Here is a 22690-nt window from a genome sequence, read left to right as displayed (position 1 = left end):
AGTCCTGAGTTCAATCCCCAGTACTGCAAAACAAACAAACAAAGAAACTACTAACTGTTGAGGGTAGAGGACATAGTACAGATAAAGCTAGAATAAAATTCTGAGTCTACTAGACAGATTGATAAGATTTTTTTTTGAGGCAAATTTTATTTATTTTTTTCCAAGATTTTTGTACTTGCATTAGCTAAATCAAGTTTTAGCTTGGAGCGTGGGGTGAAACAGTGGCAGAGTGTAGCATCCAGGGGAGTTGGGGGTGACAGAAGGATGGAGAAATAAAGACAGAAACAATACACAGAAAGCTGGGGTCAGTCTTCAGATGGGAGGAAAAGGCACTGCGCAATCGTCAAAGTGTTCATACCGTTAGCAAGCTGATGGCAGATGAAGCCCCTTTGCCTAACGAGTCAGCCGCACACCGCCTGCGCTGTGTTCTCTGGTCTCGAGCACCTGTGGGCCTCGGGCGCTCCATCCCCTCGGGTGTTCCTTGAGCCGTGTTCTCAGCGCCACACACGTGAGTGATCTCCAGCTCAAAGGTTCCCTTTGGGAGTGCTTGTCCTGTGCCTTCAAGTGCCCATGTGACTTGCAGCTTGGATTAGGGCAGTGGGGCAAAAGTCATGGAGAACATCGGTCAGTTAGAAGATTTTAAAAGATGAAACTAAACCAAGAGATCTCAATTAATGATCTGATACTGGGTAATAAGAGAAAAGGGGTCCTATGTGGTTTGCCAGCATTCTGATGAAAACAGGTTTGAGATTGAGAACAATGGCTATGGACCAGGCTTGGGAGCAGAGGTTGTATTTTGTATTTGGTAATTTGAGGTAATTTTAACCTGATAGGTAATGGAGAAGTAGCTGGACAAATGGAAGGTTTTTTTTTTTTGTTTGTTTGTTTGTTTTGATACAAGGTCTCACTACGTAGTTCAGGCTGACCTTGAACTTCTATGTAGCCCAGACTAAACTCAAACTCATGGTGATAGTCCAGCTTTAGCCTCTCAAGTGCTGGGATTACAGGTGTGCCCCACACAAAAGTGCTTAGGTATCATTGGTATACTGAAGATTTTAGGTCACAGTAGACATTTTAGGTAGCTGCATCTTTACATTAAGCTTTTATAGTCTGAATTAAAGGTTAACACAACTTGCAGTACATGACCGTAGTTCAGTGATCAAGTGCCTTGAGTCTAGTTCTTTGGACCACAGCAGTACGCAAGGTTAACATTGGTGGACCCTGGTTTTTAGTGCAAGTTAACAGCGACAGAGGATGACATGACATTGTGAGATTAATGCAGGAGAAAGGACCAGTCTTGAAACCCCAAAGGCTGTGTGGGAAAGTATCTGAAACTAGACTGATGCCACAGTAGAACTAAGAGTGGGTCCCCTAGAAATTAAATGAGTATGTACTTGAACCTTTTGTTGGAATTAGTATACAGCAATTCCTGTTTCATCTCATCTCACTTATCTGGTAATGTTTTTCTAAGCTTAATGCAGTACAAAATTCAGTGTTTCCCAACCGCAAACCTCCATGGCACCTGTAGCCTTTTCAGGAAGACCAACAGTTACCAAATCCTATGCTCCCAAATGACTCTGAAATCGAATGGGAGGTGGGGGCCTGGCCCTAGCTCAGGCCTTTAAGTGGCTGCTTCCACAAAGCTGTCAGCCTCCGGTTGCTGGAGTTCGAACCTCACAACTCTCCCCCTCTCCCGCTGGCCAAATGTGCCCTGAAGGCATTCGAGGAACAAAAACCTTATTCCATTTTTGGGGGCCTGGCCCTAGCTCAGGCCTTTAAGTGGCTGCTTCCACAATGCTGTCAGCCTCAGGTTGCTAGAGTTCGAACCTCACACCTCTCCAGCTGGCCAAAAGTGCCCTGAAGGCATTGGAGGAAAAAAAAAAAAAAAAAAAAAGCCTTAATGGGCTGGTGAGATGGCTCAGTGGTCTAAAGCTCCTACTTTGAACAAGCTTAGCTAAAGCACAGGGACCGTGGTTCAATCCCCCAGCACCACATGCCAGCCAGCCCTGCCCCCTGGTGGACTAAGCTGGCCACACATACACACACACACAAATAAAATAAATTAAAAAAAAATAAAACGAATGGGAGGGCTGGGGAGATGGCTCAGTAGTGTGTTTGCCTGGCAAGCGCAAGGGCCTGAGTTCAATTCCCGGTTCCGCCAAAAAAAAAAAAAAAACAAAAAAACCCACCAAAACTGTGTATTGTCTCAAAGGATATGGTGTTCTATGTATTCAGCAGAGTCTCACTGTGCAGCTCAGACTTCATGGTCCTCCAGTTTACAGCCTCCCCCAGCCATGTGTCACACTTGATCTTGGCTCAGGGTGCCCTGGGGGTCCTGGTTAATGAACCCCAGTGCCTGGGTCCCTGCACTTGCCTAAGCAGGCATTTAGTTTGCTGAGGCATGTTGTCAGCCTGGAGCCCGGTCTTCTGGTGTTACTGTTCCACCTAGCCACCATCTTTAAATTACTCGATCGGCAATTTGTGTCCTTGTTGTTTAGAAGTATAAATTATCCATTGTCACAACTATTGATTGCAGGCTTAATTCGGTACATTGTACAGATTTTCACATTTCAACTGGTTATGGTACATTGCAGTTGTGCTACACATGAGCAGAGGGGAGTCTCCCACCCACACCCTACTCAAACACAGGAACTTTCTCCCCCTACTGCCTCCCATTGCTATGGAGGTTTTTCTGCTGTGATGCTGCTAGCCACATTCTAGGACGGGGCCATCTTCAGCCCAGTCATCAACTTCTTCAAAGACATTTAAGGGCAGAACTTAATAGTTGTGTGGAGTGCTTGGATGTAGCGCACTGACATCCAGGAAACATTGCGATCAATTTCTAACCCCCTCAAACAACAATACTACCCCCCCAAATATCTCCTAACCCCCCCCCCCAAACTTTTATCCTTCTATACAACTTTTGCTTTTGTACTGGACTATTAGTGATGTTCTTCAAAGGAAAGTTAAAACACAACTTTAATGAAAATCAGTTTTAGTTCTTCCCTCATGCCCAGATTTAGTGACAAAATTTCTCTAATATTTGTATTTATGCTGGAGACTTCAAAGGGATAATGAGCAAAGGGTATACAAAAGACTTGTTATAAGGCACTTTATTAAAATAAAAGTGCTTACATCCCTTTAATTCATTAAATCTATTTCCTAAATCATGGAATATTTTAACAAATACTATATACCAATTCCATCCTTTATGATATTAGGAAACCAGTATTCTTTAATGTTTGCTCTCATCTTCCTGAAAGGGAATATAAAATATTTCTGCTCATCATGGTTTTACCTACAGAAATAACTAATCTTGAGGGGAACATTTCTCTAACTGGTGCTTTCAAATAGCAATTACAAAATGCTACAAAAATTATAAAACCAATTTAAACAAGAATTCTAGATAACTTAAATTAACAAGTTTTGAGAAAACCATTTTTATTATCATCACCACCCAGCTCATTTGTGCTGGATTATGTACCAAATGGCCAGATCTTCTAAAGAACATCTACATAACATTTCTTTCATGTTTCAAGAGATGAAAATAACTGTACAAGGTTAAGTACAAAAGTACACAAGACAGCAGACACGAAAAGATTTATGTATGAGATTTTATCCCACCTGCAGCTTTAATATATTTGAAAAGTAGAATTCATTAACTAAAAATATTGTCCTTCTATAGTCCTGTCAAGTTTAATGGAAGTGGATTTAACCTGATTACGACACTAACACCAGTTATCACTGATCTGATATTTACAAAAAATTGTATTTTTCAATAAATTAAAGTCAATGCAACACCCATGCAAGCTAGAATGCTAGCTGTTTGGTGAACAAGGACCTGACATCTGAGCAAGAAGTCTACAAAGTCCCAAGCTTTAAAAAGTGTGATCTTTTTCACACTGCATCCATTCCTCGCATTGAAGATGTGAAGCCCAAACCCATTCCTCTTTGTGTGTGGGTTTGTGATCTTGCCATTTCATACTGAGCATCTAGATTTCTAAATACTTCTTCTTGTTGCTTCAATGTCTTGTAACTTTCTTCATCAACTGAACTACATCCAGCTTCATCTTCACTCTATCAAATGTAAGATTAAAATCATTCATTCAGATAAGAATTGTGACTTTCTGTGTATCTGATGTAGCTTCAGATCATTAACCACCTGTAGGACAGAGTGCAAGAGAATTTTTTTTCCCCCCAGAACCGGGGATTGAACTCAGGCCCTTGCGCTTGCCAGGAAAGTGCTTATTCCACTGAGCCATCTCCCTGACCCCAGGAGAATGTTTTTTCTAGGTATGGAGTACAGTAGATTAACAAAAAAAATTCACTTCAAGTTCGTATGTGTGGGGGAGGCAAAGAACACAGGTAGAACACAGTACTTGTTAAAGAGTTTAAAGGATATAGAATTTGGGCTGGAGAGATGGCTCAGTGGTCTAAAGCACCTACTTGAAACAAGCTTGGCAAAACACAGGGACCGCGGTTCGATCCCCCAGCACCACATGCCAGCCAGCCACGCCCTCTGGTGGTCTGAGCTGGCCACACACACACACAATAAATAAATGTAATAAATAAAAATAAATAAATAATTAAAAAAAAAAAAAAAAAAAAAAAAAAAAAAAAAAAAAAAAAAAAAAAAAAAAAAAAAAAAAAAAAAAAGGATATAGAATTAAAATTGAGGGGCCAGGGAGGTAGCTCAGTGGAATAAGCACTTGCCTGGCAAGGGAGGAGCCCAAGTTCAATCCCTGATTTGGGGGGGGGAAGGTAAGAGCTGAGCAGAAACCAGATATAAGAAAAAAATTCTACAGTAATCTGAGGGAACCGTAGTCCAACAATTAGCAGTAGCTAATAAATGCAAAGATACTATGGTTTCCTCAAGGAAAAGCACCTAATCAAAGTCAGGGCACTTGTTTGCACTATGAGGAATTTAACCCAGGGGTACATTAAGGGCTGCACCGCTGAGCAACATCCCTAGACTTTAGTTTTTTTTTTTTTTTTTCTTTTTAAAACTAAAATACCATTTTTACATTTACAGTTCAATAAAATCCAACTTTCTGCAACTTAAAAAAACAAAACTTCCTTGAAACTGTGAGGTCCCATTTCACAACCCTACCAAAAGCAGTATGAGCTAAACAGGAAATTGATGCTACACTACAATAAATTCAAGGCCAGCCTGGACTACAGTGAGGACCTGACTTAAAACACCCTCCCCACAAAGATTTTTTATTGACTAAAGGAGGCACACAAACTCAGTAATATCAAATATGTTACTTTAAACTGAACAATTTTGGGCTGGGGAGATAGCTTAGTGGTCTAAGCGCCTGCCTGGTACGTGTAAGGGCCCAGGTTCAATCCCTGATTGATACATGCTGCGCTGGCCTTGAAACCCTGGGTGCACTATTCTGGCCACCAAAACCCAAGAATGATGGTGTAAGCCTGTACCCTGAGCACTGGAGAGGCTGAGACAGGAGGAACACTATGACATGTAATAAAACACACGTGTGTGTGCGTGCATATATAGTACATATGTATATGTTGTGCCAAAATATAATACATACTTATATATTTGGTACCAGGAACCAAACTCAGAACTTACGTTTGCCAGGTAGGCAGACACAGCCCCTGAGCTATTACCTCAGCTCAATTATATAAATATTAATACATATTATCACTCACCTTAATACCCATTAACTTCCTAAATTTGACATTTTGGTCCTTGTTTCCAAAATTCAATTTTTCCCATATTTCAGCAGACTGGGATTTGTCCTGTTAAGAAATACTGAATTTTAAAATGTACAAAACACAGTAGTTATTATTAGTATGTAAACTCTATAAATAAAAGAAACATTTATGGCATGCTCTAAGATATACATTATGGAATAAAGAAAAAATGTAAATAATTACTTCATATCCTTTTTTTGTATTTAAAACAGGGTGTACAGGGTCTCACTGCATAGACTGGACTCAGTGATCCTCCTGTTTACAGCTTCCCACAGTGCCCCCAGGGGTCAGGGCCAGCACAGCAGTAACCCACTGAGCTATTTAACAGACCCATTTTATTTTATTTATTTATTTATTTTTTTTTTGGCGGAGCTGGGGCTTGAACTCAGACCCTTGTGCTTGCCAGGGAAGCGCTTATTCTACTGAGCCATCTCCCCAGCCCCTAACAGACCCATTTTGCATCTTTAAAGAGACACTTTAATCTGAAGAGTTTTTTCCTTTATAAGTTGATTTTTTGAAAAGTAGTTTTCTTTTAGACAGGGTCTTGCTTTATAAATTTATGTAGTAATACTAGTTTTCTCAAAAACTATGACCTATACATATTTTCAATTAGTCATTGAAAACAAAAACTTCCAAGCAAATTCACAGAAGCTTAATCTTTTTCCTAATACAACTGCTAAACAGGGGTAAATGGTTAAGAGAATAAAGTTAACTCACCCCTTCTTTCTTGCCTTGCCAAAGCATTTTCCTTTTTTTCTCTTGTTCAGCAAACTTCATTGGATTCACAGCTGCTGGATTATAGTAGCTTGGCACAGCTATTCCGGTCTCTGCCAATGCTTTGGCTTGAAGGGCTGCCATTTGAGCTGCCATAGCTATCTGAGGAGTCACTTGTGTTCCTGATGCCAACAGGGCAGCAACATTGAGAACAGAACCTCCAGTGGCTGCAGCAGCTTTAGAGCATACAAGTATGGGTGTTTAAAAAACACATTTTTTATTGTACATCAATATATTACATCAAACCACTAGGAAGAATGTATGCAATGTGTTAATTATTGCAACTGTCCTACCAATTGGGTTTGAAACAGTCTCATTGCTATTTGTTTCTCAATAAAATTATGAAGAAAAAAAAATATATATATTACATCAAATAACCATCCAGTTTGTAAAAAGACAAGATTATATTCAGCAAATGTAAGAAAATGAAATTCATAAGATCTCTAGTAGGTAGTAAAGCCTCAACCTGAAGAAAAACTTCAAATAAGTCATATTTCAACAGAGATGAACTACAGTATCTGTAGCTGTAATTTAGCTGTATTAAAAAAACTTTTTTGGCCTGGCAGACTTATTGTGGGTTACACAGACCAAATTACATGTTTATTTTTGCAGTGCTAGGAATTAAACCCAGGGCCTTGGGCATGACAGATAAGCACCCTCGCTTTAAGTTATATCCTCAGCCACTGTAATTATAATTAATATTGTACTCATAAGGGCCCTTATATTTTATGAACTTTTTTGGTATTTAGTACAGGATCTAAAGGGTCTCACTACATAAATTGGACTTGGTAGTGATCCTCTTGTTTACAGCTTCCCAAGAGCTGGGATTATAGGCGCATGCCACCACACCCAGTCTTAACTGCAGTCTCAGTACACACTGGGCCCTGGGGATGCCTGGCCCCTGCATCATCCTAAGCAGGCACTTTCATCTGCTGAGCTATCTGGCTGGCCCTTAAACTGTCTTTATAAGACAGCTCCTTTGAAATAAAAGTAACACCCAGAAATGTGAGGTAGATATTATATACATGTAGCAAATCCTAGGGCCAAACCCTAGAAATTCTTCTCGGCACTTATTTTTGTTGGTCCAGAATTCAGCCTAGACATAATGGTGCACATCTGTAATCCCAGCACTTGTAAGGCCGAGAAGGGCATTGAAGTTCAAGGCAAGCTTGGGCTAAATAGTGAACTTAAGGCCACATTAACAAGTCATCATTCATTACCGACATGGACCAAATCAAAAACAGTAACTACAGTGGGGCTGGGATATACCTCAATGGCAGAGAACTCGGCTCATACGCAGGAGGCTTTCGTTTTGAGCTCTAGCACGACGACAAAAACAAAAATGAAGTGCACAAAATTTGAGGTGAGGGCTGAGGAGATGGCTCAGTAGAATAAGAGCTTCCCTGGCAAGTGCAAGGGCCTGAGTCCAATCCCTGGTTGCAGCCCCCCGCCAAAAAATTTGAGGTGGGAAAACACTAAAAATGTTTATGGCAATACCAGATAGGAAGCAGAAATAAGATGACATTTTCAAAAAATATGTCATGCAGCCATAATAAAAATTACCTGCAGCCATTTCTTGTTGTTTCTGTTTTTCAACCATTTCCTTTTCCCGTTGCTCTTGTAATTTCTTTGCCCTTTCCAACCTGTCAAACACAATTTAAGCAAATATGAAACAATGCCAGATGTAAAACCAGTATTGTTAAACATATATGGAAACATTACATTTGAATTTTAACTTAATGTTTAAGATTTCTATTCTTAAAATTAGCTATTAGTCAAACATTTCAATGTTTCTATTTTTATTCATTTATTACTTCTAGTAGGATGGCTGTCTATTGTATAGGTGGTCCTGAACCAACCCTCCTCACCTCAGCAGGGACTACAGGATTGTGCTGTAAGACTGAGTATCTATGTGGACTAAACTTAGGGCCTTGTACAAGGTCCACAGTGCCCACAATACAGTATTTAAAATTAATTTCTACAAAAAAGTGGTTAAAAATTTAAAAAATTTCAGTATCACGAGTACAAAAGAAAACTAAATTCTTTAAAAAATAGTATACTGAGTTACCCATTTAGAATGTGTTAAAAAAAATTGCTCATAAAACGACCTAAAGAAAAAAATACCTAATGCACTCCTTGGGGAAAAATTGCAAGAGGATGAGAAAGCCTATCAATATATTAGAAAACGAAATTTTTTTGTTCTTTTTGAGACAGGGTTTTGCTATACAGTTCAAGCTGTCCTTAAAGAAAAGAGTGATCTTCCTGTGTCATCCCCCAAGAGCTGGAATTACAGATGTGTGCCACCATGCCTGGCTAAAAAATGAATTTTATACTTAGATGGGCTTTATTATCTCCAAGTTAATACAAACTTTAAAATGTCATAAACAAGAGGGCAAACAAATACTGCCTTTTTTTTTTTTGAGAAAAAAAAGGTCTTGGTATTTATTTCACAGTAGCCTTTTACTATGTAGCCCATAGACGAGGCTGGTTTCAAACTCAAGGTGATCTTACTGCCTCAGTCTCCCAAGTGCTGGGACCACTGGTATATATCCTATGGCAAACCCTGCCATTCTTTAATTAATAGGTGGGCAAATATCTATTTGGAAATTAGCTTCAGTAGCTCAATAATTTTATCATTAGTAAAGGGACGGTAACATGAATATGTATGCTATATGTTTGTCAAGTCTGTTTCCTCAATAACACCTTCACAATCCATTCCTGAAAGAGAAACTTTTTTAACAAATCATACTATGTCACACACAATCCCCATTTTTTTTGAGGCCCTGGAGATTGAATCCAGGACCTCTTCACTGAGCTACATCCTAAATCCTTTTTTAATTTTGAAATAGGGTTATCACTAAGTGGCTAAATTGTAATCCTCTTGCCTCAGCTTCTCAAGAGTGCAGGGAATGTATGTATGGGTCATACCTCCCTCCTTAATGTGGTAAACAGGTAAGGATCGGGGAAAAGGTGGTTTTGATTGAGACAGGGTCTCCCTATGTAGCCCAGGCTGACCTCAAACTCTTGGTGATCCTCTTGCTTCAGCCTCCCGAGTGCTGGGATTACAGGTGTATGCCACCACGTCTGGAAAGGTTGTTTTTATTTAGGGGCACATGGCTAATAAAATATAGTAAGTTGGTATTTGTATGAAGAATTGCTGAAATCTATACAGAAGATATTTAACAATCTGTAATTTTACTCATTTTTAACTCAGCACATTGGCAAGAAAAAGACTTGACTTTATTTATCCTAAGAATAAAAATTTTCCCATTAGGACAAATCATAAATGTAGGTCATACATCAGAAAGCTTTTACAAAATAAAAAAAGGAACGAAAAACAAAAATCAAATGGTCTGCATATTATAGCTCAATAAAAGACCTTCCTTTCAAATTTTGAGGTAGCCAAGTAATGATCTTGTAATCTGAAATTAGATTCCGCACAAAACTGACATACCTGAAAGACCACTAGCCCCAGTCAAAAAGTCTTAGAACAGCTTCACTTTAATGAAATCCAAAAATAAAAAGTTACAAATTTTGAAGTCTTAGAAAATACTCATCAGAGTTAATGGACTATTCATGATTAATTATGTCAGATTTTGCAGTACATCATTTGCATATTCTGTGGGTTTTATTTTTAGAAAGAAAACAAGACTACTCCTGGTCACATTAACATGGCCACTGTTGGTCTGGAATTGAGACCATTCACACAAGTGAATGGAATGAAGAAGGGGTGAGCTTACACCTTTGCTGCTGCTGTTCAGCTGGAGTTTCTGCCAGGCTGGGTTCACAGGGCAGCAGCACATCAGGTTACATTGTGACAACTGTATTTTTATAATGGAAAAAAGATACAAACTCAATTTCACAAAGAAAAAAAAAAAAAAGAGGAAAAAAACCCCAAATCCAGTTTAATTTTAAGTGTATGGGTATAAATGGGTGTTTAAGTTTGTACTTCTTGCCTCCTGTGAGGCTGTTCTTTGAAGCATTTTGGAGATTTCAGTCATAGCTCTGCTGTTTGTGGTTTCACAACCACTCACCTTTGAAACAGTATAAAATTTTAAGAAAGACAAGGTTTCCCTGTGTTGGAAGACAATAAACTGGCACTGAAGTGTATTTATTATTTGTTGCCTTAAACACCCTCCCAAAAAATGACAGCACTGTTTCAGGTATTTCTTTTCTTTTTTTTGCGGAACCAGGGATTGAACTCAGGCCCTTGCACTTGCCAGGCAAGCACTTATTCTACTGAGCCATCTCTCCGGCCCTTTTCTTTTCTTAAGATAAAGGAAAAGCCATTTCAAGCAGAGAAATTCAATTATCTCACGATTAGATTTATGACTCAAAAAACCCTGAGCAAACAAAAAACCCACTTAGGAATCTAAATTTTTCCACAGAAAAGAACCAGTTTATCATGAATGAACAACCAGGAACTGTTCTGGACACCTCAATCTTCCTGGTGGTATAAATATGTGAATGTCTAAAACAAGCCTTTAAAAATCACTTACACAGTTTCATATCGCAGAAATGCACAGTACTTATGGACAGATTTATCTGTCTTACACTGACTTGAAAACTGTTCATTTGGTTCACCCAAGTTGAAATGGGGGAAAAAAAAAAAGAAAAAAAGAAAAAAAAAAAACAAAAAAACAACAAACAAACCACACACCTCCGTGCTAAAGCTTCTTGTGCATCCATCGCTGTATTTCTTCCTCTGAAAGGAGGTGGACTAGGAGTCCGGCTCAAACTTCTGCTAAATCTTCTTGGTTTTTCAATTCTCTTTTTTCTATCTCTGTAAGAAATTGCACTACACGTCTCACTGTGCTCAAATACTTCAAAGAAAACTTCATTACATACCATGTACAGCATGGGGGAAGCATTGGAAATGGTTATTTTTTTTTTTTTTTCTTTTTGGCAGAACCAGGGATTGAACTCAGGCCCTTACACTTGCTAGGGAAGCACTTATTGTACCGAGTCATCTCCCTGGCCCCTGGAAATGGTTGCTTCTACCTTTGGAATACAGTAAATCAATGTTGCAAAGACAAGTGTGGCACTTTTTTCATTCTGTAGGACATTATGTTAACGATAGGCTAAATTTAGTAATTAAAATTGTAGCAAGTGTTAATATAGTCACTAATACTAAAATAAAAATTAGCAAAGTGAAAGATAAGTCATTGATCAAATAAGAGATATTAGTAAGACTTGGAATCTGGAAATGATAGTTAAACTGAACTGCCTCCAAAACTGTCAAGTCTGATCCCCAGTAACACCCCTCCAAAAAAACCTCACAAGCCAAGAGAAACTGCTCGTTTCAAAGTTCAAACAAATGGTAAAACGAAAATCTAAAGAGTAGGTATGATTTTTTTGTACCAGGAATTAACTCATGGGCCGGCCAGATAGCTCAGGCAGATTAAAGTGCCTGCTTAGGCAGACACAGGGGCTTGATCTGTGGCCTGCCATGCTGGCCCCAGCAAGTTATTTATCATCTCCTTCCCAACCCACACAGGCTGGACTGTGGTGATACACATTTGTAAACCCAGTAGTTGAGAGGTTGAGGCAGGATAATCACTATGAGTCTGAAGCCAGCCTGAGCTATACAATAAGACCCTGCATCAAAATAAGTCTTTTTCAAGACAGGCTCTTAAGTTGCTTAGTCTGGCTCTGAGATTTGCTTTTTCTGTACCAGGGACTGAACTCATGACCTTGCGCTTACAAGGCAAGCGCTTATGCTGTTCAGCTATCCCCCTAGCCCTGGCTCTGAACTTTTGATCCTCCTGCCTCAGCCTCCCAGAATACTGATATTACAGAAATGTGCCACCACACCCAGTTTTGTGATCACAAAACCAATGCATTCACTACTCAAAGTTAACTGATGATCTTCCCATCCTAGGGGAGGCACTGGAGTACTGAGCCCAGGAAGCACTGAACTACATATCCCCAATCGCCTTATTTTCCTTTTAGCAAGGTTGGCCTCAAATCCACAATTCTCATGCTTCATCCTTCAGAGTGCTGGCCTTGAACTTTTGTGCTTATCTTTTTTATTGGCCCCAGCCCCCCACCCCTACCCCGCTGGGATCATGGGTGTGCGCCACCACGCCAGGCTCAGTGCTTTTTCTTAATTTTGAGTTAAGTCTCAATAATGTGCTCAGGGGCTGGAGAGATGGCTCAGTGGTCTAAAGCACCTACTTGAAACAAGCTTGGCAAAGCACAGGGACCGCGGTTCGATCCCCAGCACCACATGCCAGCCAGACCCGCCCCCTGGTGGGCTGAGCTGGCCACACACACACACAATAAATAAATGTAATAAATAAAAATAAATAAATATTAAAAAAAAAACATTGTTTTATTTAAAAAAAAAAAATAATAATGTGCTCAGACTAGCACAGCTCAGCCTCTTGGACAGCTGTAATTATAGGTGTGTAATACCACACCCAGCAAAAACTGAATTTTTATTAATTATTTATATATCAGATTCATTTTGATTATACCACAATACAAAGGCAGTTGTTTTAAGTTTTTTTTAATGTTGCTATGCATGCTATATTTACCTCTCTGCTATACTCAGACTCTGTAAAGCAGGAAAACCTTTTAGAGGCAAGTGCACAAACTGTAAGCCAATACTCATTTATTGCAAAGTGCCAAAACTGCAATCAAACCTGAATACTGAGGCTTTAGTTGGAAAACACCCAGGTCATACCTTAATAATTTTCTTCTTAATTTTTTCCGTGTGCTATGTTTGTCATCATTGCTCTAGAGCTACACTCCCAACTGCAGGCTTTTTAATGATGCAGTGATGATTAAAATTTCTCAGGGCCAGAAAAGTCCTAAGTTTGATTCCCAGCTACCCCCACCCCTGCATCCTCTCAATCTGTAAATAAAAATGTGGACTGCAACTTTCATATTCATACATTGAAAACAAATAGATTCCATGAGGAATCCCTTAACCTTTATTTGGGCTAACAACAACCTACCGACTCCTACTTCTTGTTCTACTCCTGCTTCTAGTCCTATGCCTGTGTCTTGATCTTGAGCGGGAACGAGATCTAATCCGCCGTTTTCTGTCTCTGCTTCTGGATCGTGACTTTTTCCTATCTCTGCTTCTGGACCGTGATTTCTTCCGATCTCTACTCCTAGATCGAGACTTCTTCCGCTCCCTGCTTCTACTGCGATGCCGCCTGAAATTCAAATGCAGAAACATGGTTACTTATAGCTTTGCTTCTCCAGTTTTAAACAACTGGAATCACATAGTAAAGACAGGCAATAACCTACTCTATTATTTATAAAGTAATTGAGATTTGCAAAAGGAGTCATAACCTACTACAAGTGTAACCTCATAATTTGCTAATTCTCTGGTCAAGGAAAGGAACATAGTTACAATGTTCAATTTACCCTATGCCAATTTATAATCCTATTTAAGCCTTTGTGGAGGCACACACCTGTGATTTCAGCACTGGTAGGCTGAGGCAAGAGTTCAAAGCCAGCAAGGATTGTAAGGTAAGACCTTGTTTCAAGATGGCCAAGTGTAACATTTGGATTCAGTGCTATTGGGGTCTGTGCCTTTATTTTCTTTTTTCTTTTTTTTTTGGTGGAACCGGGGATTGAACTCAGGTCCTTGTGCTTGCCAGGGAAGCACTTATTCCACTGAGCCATCTCCCCGGCCCTAAGACCTTGTTTCAAACAACAAAAACAAACAAAAAAGGATTCTCTTTAGTATGTTAAAGCAGCTTATTCAACTAGAAGCTGGCTAGCAAGTAATGTGGTGGTCTATGCCTGTAATGCCAGCACTTTGGGAGGCTGACGCAGGAGCAGCCACACAGGACTCAACCTGTAATGTCTGTGCTGGTGGATGGGGAGATAGCTCTGTGGCATGGTGCCTGTCTGTAATGCCTCTGCTTCATTCTATCTCCCCCTGCCTCTGTCTCTTTTTTCTGTACCAGGAAATGAACTCAGGACCTTGCATTTGTAAGGCAGATGCCTGTGCTACTGAGCTATATATATAACCCTGGCTCCCCTGCCTCATTCTTAAAGATACTTTTCTTTTTTCTTTCTTTTTTTTTTTTTTTTGCAGAACCAGGGATTGAACTCAGGTCCTTGCGCTTGCCAGGGAAGCGCTTATTCTACTGAGCCATCTCCCCAGTCCCAAGATACTTTTCTTTAGCGGGGAGTGTACAGCGACAAGGAATGCTGTTTAGAAGAGGGAAGTGCTGTGCAAACTTTGCATATGGTGTCTGCCACACGCAGTCGAACAGACTCCTGCATATACAGTGATACAGTGCTGATGTAACTAGGTGAGTAAATGACAGCAACTTCTGGCAGCAGCATGTAAGCATACCGACACACATACCTACATGTGGGTGTCTGTGAATGTAGACATTTATTGCTATTAAGCAGGTAGACAAATTTTTTTCTTTCTTTTTTTTTTTTGTGGTACCGGAGATTGAACTCAGGACCCTGTGCTTGCCAAGCAAGTACTCATTCTACTGAGCTATTTCCCTAGCCCCTTAATTTTCTTTTGTTCTTGGTACTGGGACTAGAACTCAGGACCGTATGCCTACCAGGCAGGGACTGACAGCTGAGCTGTAACCCAGCCCTTATGTTTTCTTAATTTCCTTTTTTAAGTTTAAATTTTCATTTTATTTTTGGTACAGGGTCTCACTATGCAGTTCAAACTCTTGTTTTCAGCCGCCCCAGCAGCTGGGATTATAGGCATACGCCATCATACCTGGGCTCATTGTGCTCCATGGACAGGGCTGGCACAGCATGTTGTACCTGGGATTGAACCCCAGCCCCTGAGCTTGCCTAAGCAGGTACTTAGAAGTTTTAATTTTTAAATGTTATATAATTTAATAAACCTTAAAAATGAAGTTTTGTTATATAACACGAGTCTTCACTCAAAAGTGGCTCACATTAGCCACAAACATGAACACCTATGGTTTAAAATCTATGCTTTACCAAGTTATTTAGAGTTTAGAAGATAATACTTAAATTTCACTAAGTCTGATAGCACACATACATCACCCACAGAATTTTCTAAACACATATTTATAAAGTGAGAGATAGGGGGCTGGTGAGATGGCTCAGTGGTCTAAAGCACCTACTTAGAACAAGCTTAGCAAAGCACAGGGACCACGGTTCAATCCCCCAGCACCACATGCCAGCCAGCCCCGCCCCCTGGTGGGCTGAGCTGGCCACACACACAAATAAAATTAAAAAATAAAAAATAAAAAAAGAGAGATAAATCAGGAGGTTAAAGAAAACTTAGCCTCAAGCCAAGCTGTTGACCATTTTTGGATTTAACAGAAAAGCCCAAGACTTTAGCAATTAGTTGGCAATGGAATATGTCAAGTTAATAAGAAATTCCAATCTCCCAATTAAGATTCCTTTGTGTATGCAATGCTTGGGTAATGTAAATATTTATATAAAATTTTTTAAATGTACTTTTTTTTTTGGCAGAACCAGGGATTGAACTCAGGCCCTAGTGATTGCCAAGGAAGTGCTTATTCTACAGAGTCATTTCCCTGGCCCCTTTTAAATGCATTTGGTACAAGGTCTCCTCATGCAGCTCAGACTCATAGTGATCCTGTTTTCAGCCTCCACAGTGGTGGGATTATGCTGTGTCTCAGATGGCCAGCTCAGGGACCTCAGGGGTGGGCCCAGTGGATCACAGGTCCCCGTGCTTGCCTAAGCAGGTGCTTAGGCTGCTATCCTATCTCTGTGCTCTCTCCCCAGCCCTAGCTTTATGTAATTTAAAGCTATCGGAAAAAAACAAAAATCAAAGTATCAAAGTTCCCTACCTTTCCCGGGACCTAGACCTTGAATGACTTCTGCCTCGTGATGACTTTCTTTCTTTGCGTTTGTGTCTGTCCTCCCCATTTTCAGAAGAATTTAGTCGTTCTCTTCCTTTATCAGAAGAATGTTCTTTGTCATTATGTTCCTCAGACTTGTGTTTCTTAGAGGATTTATCTTTGGATTCATGTCTTCTTCCCTGTTTTAAGAAGAAGTTGGTTCTTTCAGGAAAATAGTGCAACAAAGAGAGTTAGTATGGGTAACAGTAGACAAAAAATGTTGTGATGCAACATTAGTAACCTTAGGAGTGTGTTGCAAATAATAATAAAAAAAAACCTCTAGTTTTACACCACCCAAATGCTGCAGGTATGTTTCTAATTTTAGTCTTTATAAACACCCAAATGGAGTCCCCCCAAATAAAATCACAATAAAATGATTTTAAGAAGTAAAATACTGATAAACTATTATACCAAAGAACCCCCTATATTCTATCCAAAACAATCAGGCCACGTATATACATCATTTCTAACCCTAAAATACATGTTTTAAATATAAAAAGTAAACAAATAACACAAGGAAATGCATTTAAAAAGCATTTCAAATTAAGTAGCTAAGTATATTTTATTAGCCATTAAAAAAGGATAATTTTCTCCAACTTCAGATCAGAGTTGCAGTGTCTCTTTAATAGTTGGACTGCCTGCCACTTTTTCTAAAGAACAGGCCTTCAATTTTCTCTCATGTCTAAATATCATCCTACAATATTTATTCCTAACAGGCTTAGATTTTTATTGTACTTCCTGTAACTAGGGTATAAATAAAAAAGCAACTGTATCTTTTTAATTTTCACAGAATCCATCTAGAGCAACACGTTTAATCACTATACCATCATATAAAACATTTCTCCTATACTCTGAAAGATTAAAACCAAGGCTTTGAGTCAGGTGTGGTGTTGCATGCCTGTAATCCTAGCACTTGGGAGGCTGAGACAGGAGGATTGTTTAGAGTCTGAGACTAACCTGGGCCACAAAGTGAGCTTAAGGCCAGCCTGAATTGCAGTGAGACCTCTCAAAAACAAACAAACAAACCCCCCAAAAACCAAACACCCACCCCAAACCACACAAGGCTTTTATTATAGATTCTGATAAAATTTATGATTGATCAGATTGCCATCCTACCATGCAAATACCAAAGTAGGAAATACTAAATTATTCCACATTATACTTTGTTAAAGCCATCTTACACATAGAGCTTAAAATCCCAAACATCTCAGGATCACTAAAGTTTAAATCTGGGAACTCATATCCTCTCATCTAATCCCCTTTCTTTGGGTCCAACTAAGATCTAAAGCCACAAGCCACACAGGAGTTGAACTGAACTTGGCTCCCACATTCTTCTGATACCCAGGCCACCACTTCTCCAGCATAATGTGACATTTATGTTTCCCAAAATACATCAAAGCATTTTGCTTTCTTTCCAAGATAAAACAAAACTTAGTCAATCATTCTAAACATGCATGATGACACATCTGAAAATATTTCTTACTTTGTAGAAAATAAGAGACCTGGAGACACAAGTTAAAATTTTAGTTTTGTTGCCAGTTCTCTATTAATGACCTTAGAAAAGAAAACATCCTTGATTTTGCCATGTAAAGGCAAACTAGAAAAAGCTTTAAGTGGTTAAAAGGTTTTCAAAGGTTTTATTTTAGAATTTATTTCAAAGTACTTTTCCAAACATAGCATTATTAATTAAAAAAACATTAAAACCCTTAACTGATTTAAGATATATTTAAGGGAAATAGGAGTTTGAATGACTAATAGTTACCTTATCATGAAGTAGGCTTATTATTTTGCTATCTGAGTCTGCAGCGTCTTCAGTTCAGTCTCTTCGCGCATTAGCACGCTGAGTATGATTTATTATAGAAATGTTATCATGTGAACTACACAAAATATTCATTTTCACAAAAATTCTCCTAAATTAAAAATTTAACAGAGCTTCCATTAGGGAAAGAGGTGAAGTCCCTGCCCACATTTGTTTTAGGAGTCCCTTGCCCAGCCCCCGTAAGACTCCTCTCCTCCCTTGCTGGCTACTTCTGCTCTTCCTTCATGGCTTAGTCCTCATCTTCTCAGGTGGGTAAGCAAGTTAACTCCTGTGCATTACAGCTACCTTTCCCCCCTTGCTCAAGTTAAGTGTCTCTGCCACCTTTTCAGCTGTCCCTTACTCATACTTCTATTTCAAAATAAAATCTCTATTAGGAAAATCAACCTAGTTTTACTAAAGAAAAGAGAGCTCTTGTTATCTTCCATGAAGAAAAAGTAGCGCAGATATCTAGGGTACTGCTACTTACAGATGGCTGCTATTTAAAAATCCTGAGCAGTTGTCAGGTGTAGGGAGACTCGGGACCTCAGATATTAATGGAAGCTCTGTGTGACAGGCCTAAAAAAACCAATTATATTCTTCATATGAAATTTTTATTGTGCATAGTTTCACAATGTAATAAAATTAATAGGTTTTGAAGATACTCAAATAGACTTCTTGAAAACTGATGAATCCAAATCATGCTTATTTTATAACCCAATTAATCATTCAAATTTCAAGTTTTGGTACTTACCGTGAAATATCTTATATTCACACAAACATTTCTACCAGATACCTCACAAGTATTTTAAAATACCTATTCACACAAAGTGTTAATTACCTCTTTGCTTCTGCTCCGACTCCTGTGCTTTCTTCCTTCATTATCTGTGAACACAGGGGGAAAAAAAAAATCACCATAATCAAAGACAGAAATATCTAAAACCCAAGTTCTAATCATGTATCAATCTCTCATCCAATGAGTATGCTTTTCTTCTGGTGGTGTTGGGGGTGGAACCCAGGAATGTGTATACTGTACTAGTTCTTCACCACTGAGCTGTAACTCCTGTCTGACTACGCTCGTATGGCAAGGGTAGAATTATTCTAGCCTTAATACAGTATGTATATAAAACAAATCAATCTGAAGAAACTAGAACATACTAAAAACACAGTTTTTTTTTTTTTTTTCCCCAGAACCGGGGATTGAACTCAGGCCCTTGCACTTGCCAGGGAAGTGCTTATTCTACTGAGCCATCTCCCTGGCCCCGGCATAGTCCTTTTTGAAAGACTCTTGGTATTCTAGAAAAATATTCTGACTAGTTCTTGTTTTCTAGTATAGAGATACTTACAGTCTTACTAGAGATAAACAATTTAGAAAGCAAAAACTCAGATAAATGCAAAAAGGGAAAGTTTAGACTATATATAGTATGTAATACAAATTTTAAGGGCCAGCCAAATAGTTCAGTGGATTAAAGCACCTGCTTAGGCAGACACAGGGGCCAGGGATATGGGGCCTGCTGTGCTGCCCCTGCCCTGGGGCACACTGAGACCAAGATTGAGACTGGGCTGGGCGTGGTGGCATATCTGTAATCCCAGCTCCTTCAGAGGCTGAATACAGGCGGATCACCACGAGTCCGATCTACATAGTGAGACCCTGTAGACCCTTACTAAAAAGTAATACAAGTATAGCCAAAAGAATCTTAGATTTTGCATTTAAAATGGGTTACGAAGTGGGGCATGATGGTGCACGTCTATAATGCCAGCAGTAGGGATGGAGAGTTGCTCTAAGTTCAAGGTCAGCCTGAATTATATAGCTAGACCCTATATAGAAAGATCAAGATGGCTATGATAAATACTTGTAAAAATAACACTTTGGCTAGCTTGGAGGCCCTTGCCTGGAATCCTAGACACTCCGGAGGCTGAGGCAAAAGAATCACAAATTCAAGGTAAACCTGAGCAAATTAGCAAGAGTCTGTCTCAATGGGCTGGGGAGATAGCTCAGTAGAATAAGTGCTCCGCAAGTGCGAGGGCCCAAGTTCAATCCCCAGTTCTCCCCCCTGCCCCAAACCTGTCTCAAAATAAAAAGGAATGTGGGTATAGCCTAGTTCAAAACTCTAGAAGGGGCTGGGGAGATGGCTTAGTGGAATAAGCGTTTCTCTGGCAAGCGTAAGGGCCTGAGTTCAATCCCCGGTTCCACAAAAAAAAAAAAAAAAAAAAAAACCGAAAACAAAAAACCAAAAACAAAACACACACACACAAACACAAATACACAAACAAACAACCCCCCCCAACCCTAGGGGCTCAATTCCCAACATCACAATAACAGAAAAATAAATAAAAATAAGCAGAGGAAATTATCCAGAGTCATATATGTACATAACTGAGGTCTAAGTCTTATACTTTTCTCCCCCACCTTTTTTTTTGGCTTTTTGAGACAGGGTCCTGCCATGCAATTTAGGCTGGCTTCGAACGTGCAATGAATGATCCTCCTGCCTTACAGCCAGTGCTGGGATTATGGGTATGTGCCACCACGTATCAGTACAGTTCTATTTATTGACCAAAGTATTTACTCAGCACTTTTTATAAGAAATTAAATACGGGGGATTTACAAATACCAAACCTCTTTCTTAAGAAAAACTCTAATATAGTGAGTGATACAGTGCTTGCCAGGCATACATATACTTTGCACTATAAAAACAAACCCCAAAGCAACATCAAGTTAAAAAGAACAAAGTTAGACTTGTTCTTGTAACTTATCTCAAAGGTTGTTAAAATGTCACTCTTCAGATAATATTCATACTGCCTGAAAACTATACAGGAACTGGAAAACCCTTATTTTGCCAATAAAACTGGCAAAATTTGGATCATCTTAAGAGTTAACTGTTTCTGCCATTCAAATGTAAATAAATTTATTCTCAAAACTGAAAAATCTGTCAAAAACAAACAGAAAACAAACCCAGTTTTTTAGCACCAAACTAAATTTGTCTTACCTGATTTTCGTTTTCTCTCTCTTGACCTTGATCGTGATCTTGAATAATGATGCTTTGAGGTTTTAGGAGAAACAGAGACATCTGACTGTTCTTTTTTCTTATCTCTATCTGGGGATGTCTTTTCTGGGGCTAGTCCATCTCGTTCTGTATCACTAGCCTAAAAGTTTAAAGAAAAATCATTAAAGGTTTTAATTATATTTAAAATGTTTCCAATTTCTAGCCAGGTGTGATAGTGCATGTCTGCAATTCCAGCACTTGGGAGGACCCACATGGACTATACAATGAGTTGAAGGCCAGCCTGTATCACATAATAAAGATCTTGTTTGAAAAAAAAAAAGATAATAAAGATTTGCAAATTTTCTTTTGGTGGAACTCAACCCTTGTGCACTTATTCTACTGAGCTCTCTCCCCCCCAGCCCCTTTGAAATTTCTTAGATGGACAGATGAGTAAAGGCAGTGACACTTGAGGTTTATGAAGAATGTACCTTGAAGTTGCAAACTGTCATTCTGCTGTGCTGTGAATTGAATATATGGCCTTGTGTGTCTTGCATTAATTTTTAAATGACAAAGACAAGTCTCCCAATTATATCCAATAATTGGTCAAGCACAGAAAATACAATTCCTTTTAGATTTGCAAACTCACTAGGTTGTCATTACCAGCACTGACACTGGCCTATGTTATTACTAAAAAGACATTTAAAACAAGCTACTGCTGGGCATGACCACATGCTTGTAATCCCAGCACTGGGGAGGCTGAGGCAGGAAAAGTTGGAGACCAGCCTAAGCTCAAAGAAACTCTGAACTATATAATAAACCTTACCGCAAAAAAACAATAATCCCAAACCAAATCCCCCAACAGTGTTAACAGACACTCCCCCCCCCCCCACCAGGAATTGAACTCAGGACCCTGTGCTTTCCAGACAGGCACTTACGCTGCCAAGCTATTTCCCTGGCTCCTAACACTCTTTAGAATGGCCTGCCTCTCATTAATGGACTATAGCAAATTAAGTCAATTCTGCTTTAAAACATTCTATAAAGTTATTAGAATATAAGCTTTATTTTTCTGCAGTGCTCCAGAGATTGAATCAAGCCATCATGCGTATGCTGGACAAGGTGGTACACACCTGTACTCCCAGCACAGCTAGAGAGGCCGAGGCAGGAGGATCCCAGTGAGTTCCAGGCCAGTCTGAACTACACTGTTACGACCTGTCTCAAAAACAAAAAAACCACCCAAGCCAGGAGCGGTGGTGCACACCTGCAATCCCAGTTGAGGCAGGAGGATCACTGGAGTTCCAAACTGGCCTAGGCCACAGAGTGAGCTCAAGGCAGGCTCAACTGCATAGCAAGACCCTGTCTCAAAAAGACAAAAAACAATCACCCCAAAAGATTAAAAATTTAATGACTTCCAGTCATTGGGTTCCCACTAAAACCGTGTGATTCTGGGTGTGTTGGAGCATGCCTCTAACTCCAACACTCAGGAGGCTGAGACTACACGATTTGCATGAGTTAGAAGGCAGCCTGGGAAAGCCAGGAAGAAGAAGAAGAAGAAGAAGAAGAAGAAGAAGAAGAAGAAGAAGAAG

The 22690-nt window shown here is 39.4% G+C and overlaps 1 protein-coding gene across 2 annotated transcripts in view; it reads right to left on the bottom strand.

Annotated features, from left to right (window-relative positions):
• Window positions 1–3096: 3096 nt before the first annotated feature.
• Window positions 3097–22690, bottom strand: part of Rsrc2 (arginine and serine rich coiled-coil 2) — a 22253-nt gene continuing 2659 nt past the window's right edge. The window contains exons 1-10 of one of the 2 annotated variants that reach the window (XM_004635886.2): window positions 21111–21159; window positions 18965–19008; window positions 18091–18168; window positions 16278–16490; window positions 13455–13658; window positions 11153–11275; window positions 8056–8135; window positions 6436–6668; window positions 5674–5763; window positions 3097–4077 (exon numbers count right to left, since the gene is read on the bottom strand). In XM_004635886.2, the coding sequence (XP_004635943.1) occupies window positions 3898–4077; window positions 5674–5763; window positions 6436–6668; window positions 8056–8135; window positions 11153–11275; window positions 13455–13658; window positions 16278–16490; window positions 18091–18098 (1131 nt within the window). In that variant the 5' untranslated portion in view covers window positions 18099–18168; window positions 18965–19008; window positions 21111–21159 and the 3' untranslated portion in view covers window positions 3097–3897. Of the gene's footprint in view, window positions 4078–5673; window positions 5764–6435; window positions 6669–8055; window positions 8136–11152; window positions 11276–13454; window positions 13659–16277; window positions 16491–18090; window positions 18169–18964; window positions 19009–21110; window positions 21268–22690 lie in introns of those variants that run through there. The other variant, XM_004635885.2, reaches the window with a different exon arrangement.

Source organism: Octodon degus, unplaced genomic scaffold (genome assembly GCF_000260255.1).
Source record: "Octodon degus isolate 3935 unplaced genomic scaffold, OctDeg1.0 scaffold00076, whole genome shotgun sequence".
NCBI classification, from domain to species: domain Eukaryota; kingdom Metazoa; phylum Chordata; class Mammalia; order Rodentia; family Octodontidae; genus Octodon; species Octodon degus.
Note: the sequence above shows the minus strand (reverse complement) of the source record. Positions and strands in the feature narration are given on the sequence as shown.